This window comes from Diospyros lotus, chromosome 2 (genome assembly GCF_014633365.1).
Source record: "Diospyros lotus cultivar Yz01 chromosome 2, ASM1463336v1, whole genome shotgun sequence".
Lineage (NCBI taxonomy): Eukaryota > Viridiplantae > Streptophyta > Magnoliopsida > Ericales > Ebenaceae > Diospyros > Diospyros lotus.
This window is the reverse complement of record NC_068339.1, coordinates 6700087-6703271: the sequence shown is the minus strand read 5'-3', so window position 1 is coordinate 6703271 and position 3185 is coordinate 6700087. Positions and strand designations below refer to the sequence as shown.

The window sequence follows — 3185 nt, the reverse complement described above, 5'->3', positions numbered from 1 at the left end:
AAATAATATTTTAATTATTTAAGAATTCGATCAATTTAGTTATTTTAATTTTTTAATATAAAAATTAAATCAAATCAACATAATTGAAATTGTGAAATTGTAAAATCAAACTAGACCAAACCAACCTTAACTTGAATCCAATGGAAACAATAGTTTTGATCCATTCAATTCAATTATTTTGATTAAATTGAAATTTTGCTAACACTCCAGGCAAGAGATAACTGATTCACAGATATGTGGATTTATATATAAATTGACATTGCATCCACGATTTGAGGTATCTCTTCCACCTCGAGTCGAGAGAACCCAGATATGTGGTCGATGAGAGATCAATTCTACTACGTTCTTCTTCCCCCCTGTCTCTTCTTCATCTTCCTTCTGATCAAATGGTTAAGCACCATTCGAAATCCCAGAAAAAACCTGCCACCGTCTCCCCCAAAGCTTCCCATAATCGGAAACCTGCACCAGCTCGGCATATTTCCCCATCGCTCGCTCCATTCACTGGCTCTAAAGCATGGGCCGCTGATGCTGCTTCATCTTGGCAGCGTCCCAGTTCTTATCGTCTCCTCCGCTGAGGCAGCTCAAGAAATCTTGAAAACCAATGATCTCGCCTTCTCAAACAGGCCCAAATCCACCATCGCTCGCAAGATTTTGTATAATTACAAGGACATAGCTTTTGCTCCTTATGGTGAGTATTGGCGACAGATCAGAAGCATATGCGTGCTCGAGCTTCTCAGCAGCAAGAGAGTGCAGTCTTTTCGCGCCGTGAGAGAAGAAGAAACTGCCCTTCTAATTGACAAGATCAAACAATCTTGTTGTGCCGATTCTTCATCAGTGGTAATGTTATTAATTAGAATCGGATGAAATTTGAATTTAGTTTATCTATCTCCAGGATATATGTTTTGAGTTTAATCAGTTATTAATTATATTATAGATTTATCTATCACGTATACAAGTCTCTGCTCTATATGGTTGTCGTATAATTCATTTAAAGTAAGATGATATATTCATCATTTTGGGTGTCATGTTTCTTTCGACAGGTGAATCTAAGTGAAATACTTGCGGAGCATACAAATAACATAGTGTGCAGTGTCGCGCTAGGGAGGAAGTACAGCGGCGACGTCGCCGGAGGGCAGAGCTTTAAAGAGCTTTTGGGGGAGTTAGTGGAGCTGTTGGGTGTGTTCAATGTGGGGGACTACATTCCATGGCTTGGATGGATTGGCCATTTGAATGGGTGGTATGGTAGAGCAGATAAGGTTGCTAAGGTACTTGATACTTTTTTGGACCTTGTGGTTCAAGAGCATGCGGAGGGAAGTGAGAGATATAGAGGTCTCAAGATTGAAGGTGACAGTCGACTTGATTTTGTGGATATTTTGCTTCAAATTCAGAGGGCTGGAGTTGTTGGCTTTCCTCTTCATAATGATACCATCAAAGCTCTCATCTTGGTATGGCCTAGGCTCTCCGGTAGTAGTAGTTTATTCTACAACTTTAAAATGGTTATATTTTAAAATTTTAATTTCATTATTACATTATTTTAATAATAATTTTTAGAGATGAATTAGCATTTCTATTTCTACTAGCATTCTTGGTGTATGGAAGTAATTTTAAAATAAAATATTTTCAAAAATAAATATTTTTCGTGTGCTATAAATATTAATGAGACATTTTATTTATAAATAGCATCTAAATGTGTATGTGGGTGTATATATACATTGACTGGATCTATAGGATTTGTTTGGGGGCCTATATATCAACTCTTTTCTTCTACTTAAAGACCTGATAAAAGTTTTTGTGGATTACATATGAGAAATGTTATTTAGCAAATATTTTTAAAATAAATTAATATAAAATAAATAGTTAGATATTATATACGAAAATAATAAATTTATGGAGAATATCAGATTGAATTACACTGATATGGAATTTAGAACCCGACTTAATGAGATTAAATCTTGACATTGTTATTGTCTACCAACTTTCAAATTCACTAATATTATAGTCAAATTAATAATTTTTATTTGTCATTAACGTTTAACTCTTCTCAATTATATTTGTATATGTTTTAGGATGTGTTTGCAGCTGGAACCGATACTACATATACAGCTTTAGAATGGATTATGACAGAACTTTTAAGAAATCCTAAATCTATGCAAATACTAAAGAAAGAAGTGCGAGAAGCGGGCAAGGGCAAGCAAGGTGTAACTGAGTTGGACATAGAAAAAATCCCATACTTGAAGGTTGTGATAAAAGAAACTTTGCGTTTACACCCTCCATTGCCTTTACTGGTTCCTCGAGAATCAACCCAAAATGTCAAAGTGATGGGTCATGATATAGCAGTTGGCACACAAGTATATATAAATGCTTGGACGATTGGAAGGGATCCACTAATATGGGATGAGGCTGAAGAGTTCAAGCCAGAAAGGTTTTTGGATTGTTCAACAGACTTCAAAGGAAATCATTTCGAGTTCATTCCATTTGGCGCTGGGCGAAGAGGTTGCCCAGGACTCCAATTCGCCACGGCAGTGGATGAACTTGCATTGGCAAATTTGGTCTTCAGATTTGATTTTGCCCTACCTGGTGGAGCAAGAGAAGACGAGTTGGACTTGAGTGAAAGTGCTGGGATGACGGTTCACAAGAAGATGCCTCTATTAGCTATTGTATCACTAGCTTCTGTCTAGCGTTGTATATGCATGTTTTACTTCTATAACATGTTCTAATGTTTCTAGATCATCGTCATTTTATACAAATAAAAATTAATTTACTTAATTATTTTTTATTAAAATAATGTGGTTACTTTAAGTTTTATCAATAAAAAAATTAATCATTAAAGTAGTTTATGTTTTTAAAATTAGGGTAAATTATTAAAAAAAAGTACTTAAAAATTTCACCTTATTTTTAATTGAATATTCAACTTTTTATTTAGTCACTACCACTATTATTTAACAAATTTTAAAACCTGTCACGTTTTCTAAACTCAACATTTTCTTTAATTTATAAGTCATCGAACTTTTTATTTAACTTTTAGTCTATACCACTAAATTCTCTCATAACACATTTCGGAACACTAGATAATTAGTCACACACGCCATATATATACACTAGGGACTCTATTATTGGATTATGTGGTCCTAGATAGGCGTATATTCTATTTCAGGTGAAGATATTTTGGGACCTTGGCCAGCACT

General features: G+C 34.7%; 1 protein-coding gene across 1 annotated transcript; it reads left to right on the top strand.

Annotated features, from left to right (window-relative positions):
* Window positions 1-223: 223 nt before the first annotated feature.
* Window positions 224-2766, top strand: LOC127793950 (cytochrome P450 736A117-like). The gene is made up of 3 exons (XM_052324776.1): window positions 224-837; window positions 1041-1445; window positions 2067-2766. Exons 1-3 carry the CDS (start codon window positions 313-315, stop codon window positions 2676-2678), a joined length of 1542 nt encoding a protein of 513 aa, XP_052180736.1. The 5' UTR covers window positions 224-312; the 3' UTR covers window positions 2679-2766.
* The last annotated feature ends 419 nt before the right edge of the window (window positions 2767-3185 follow it).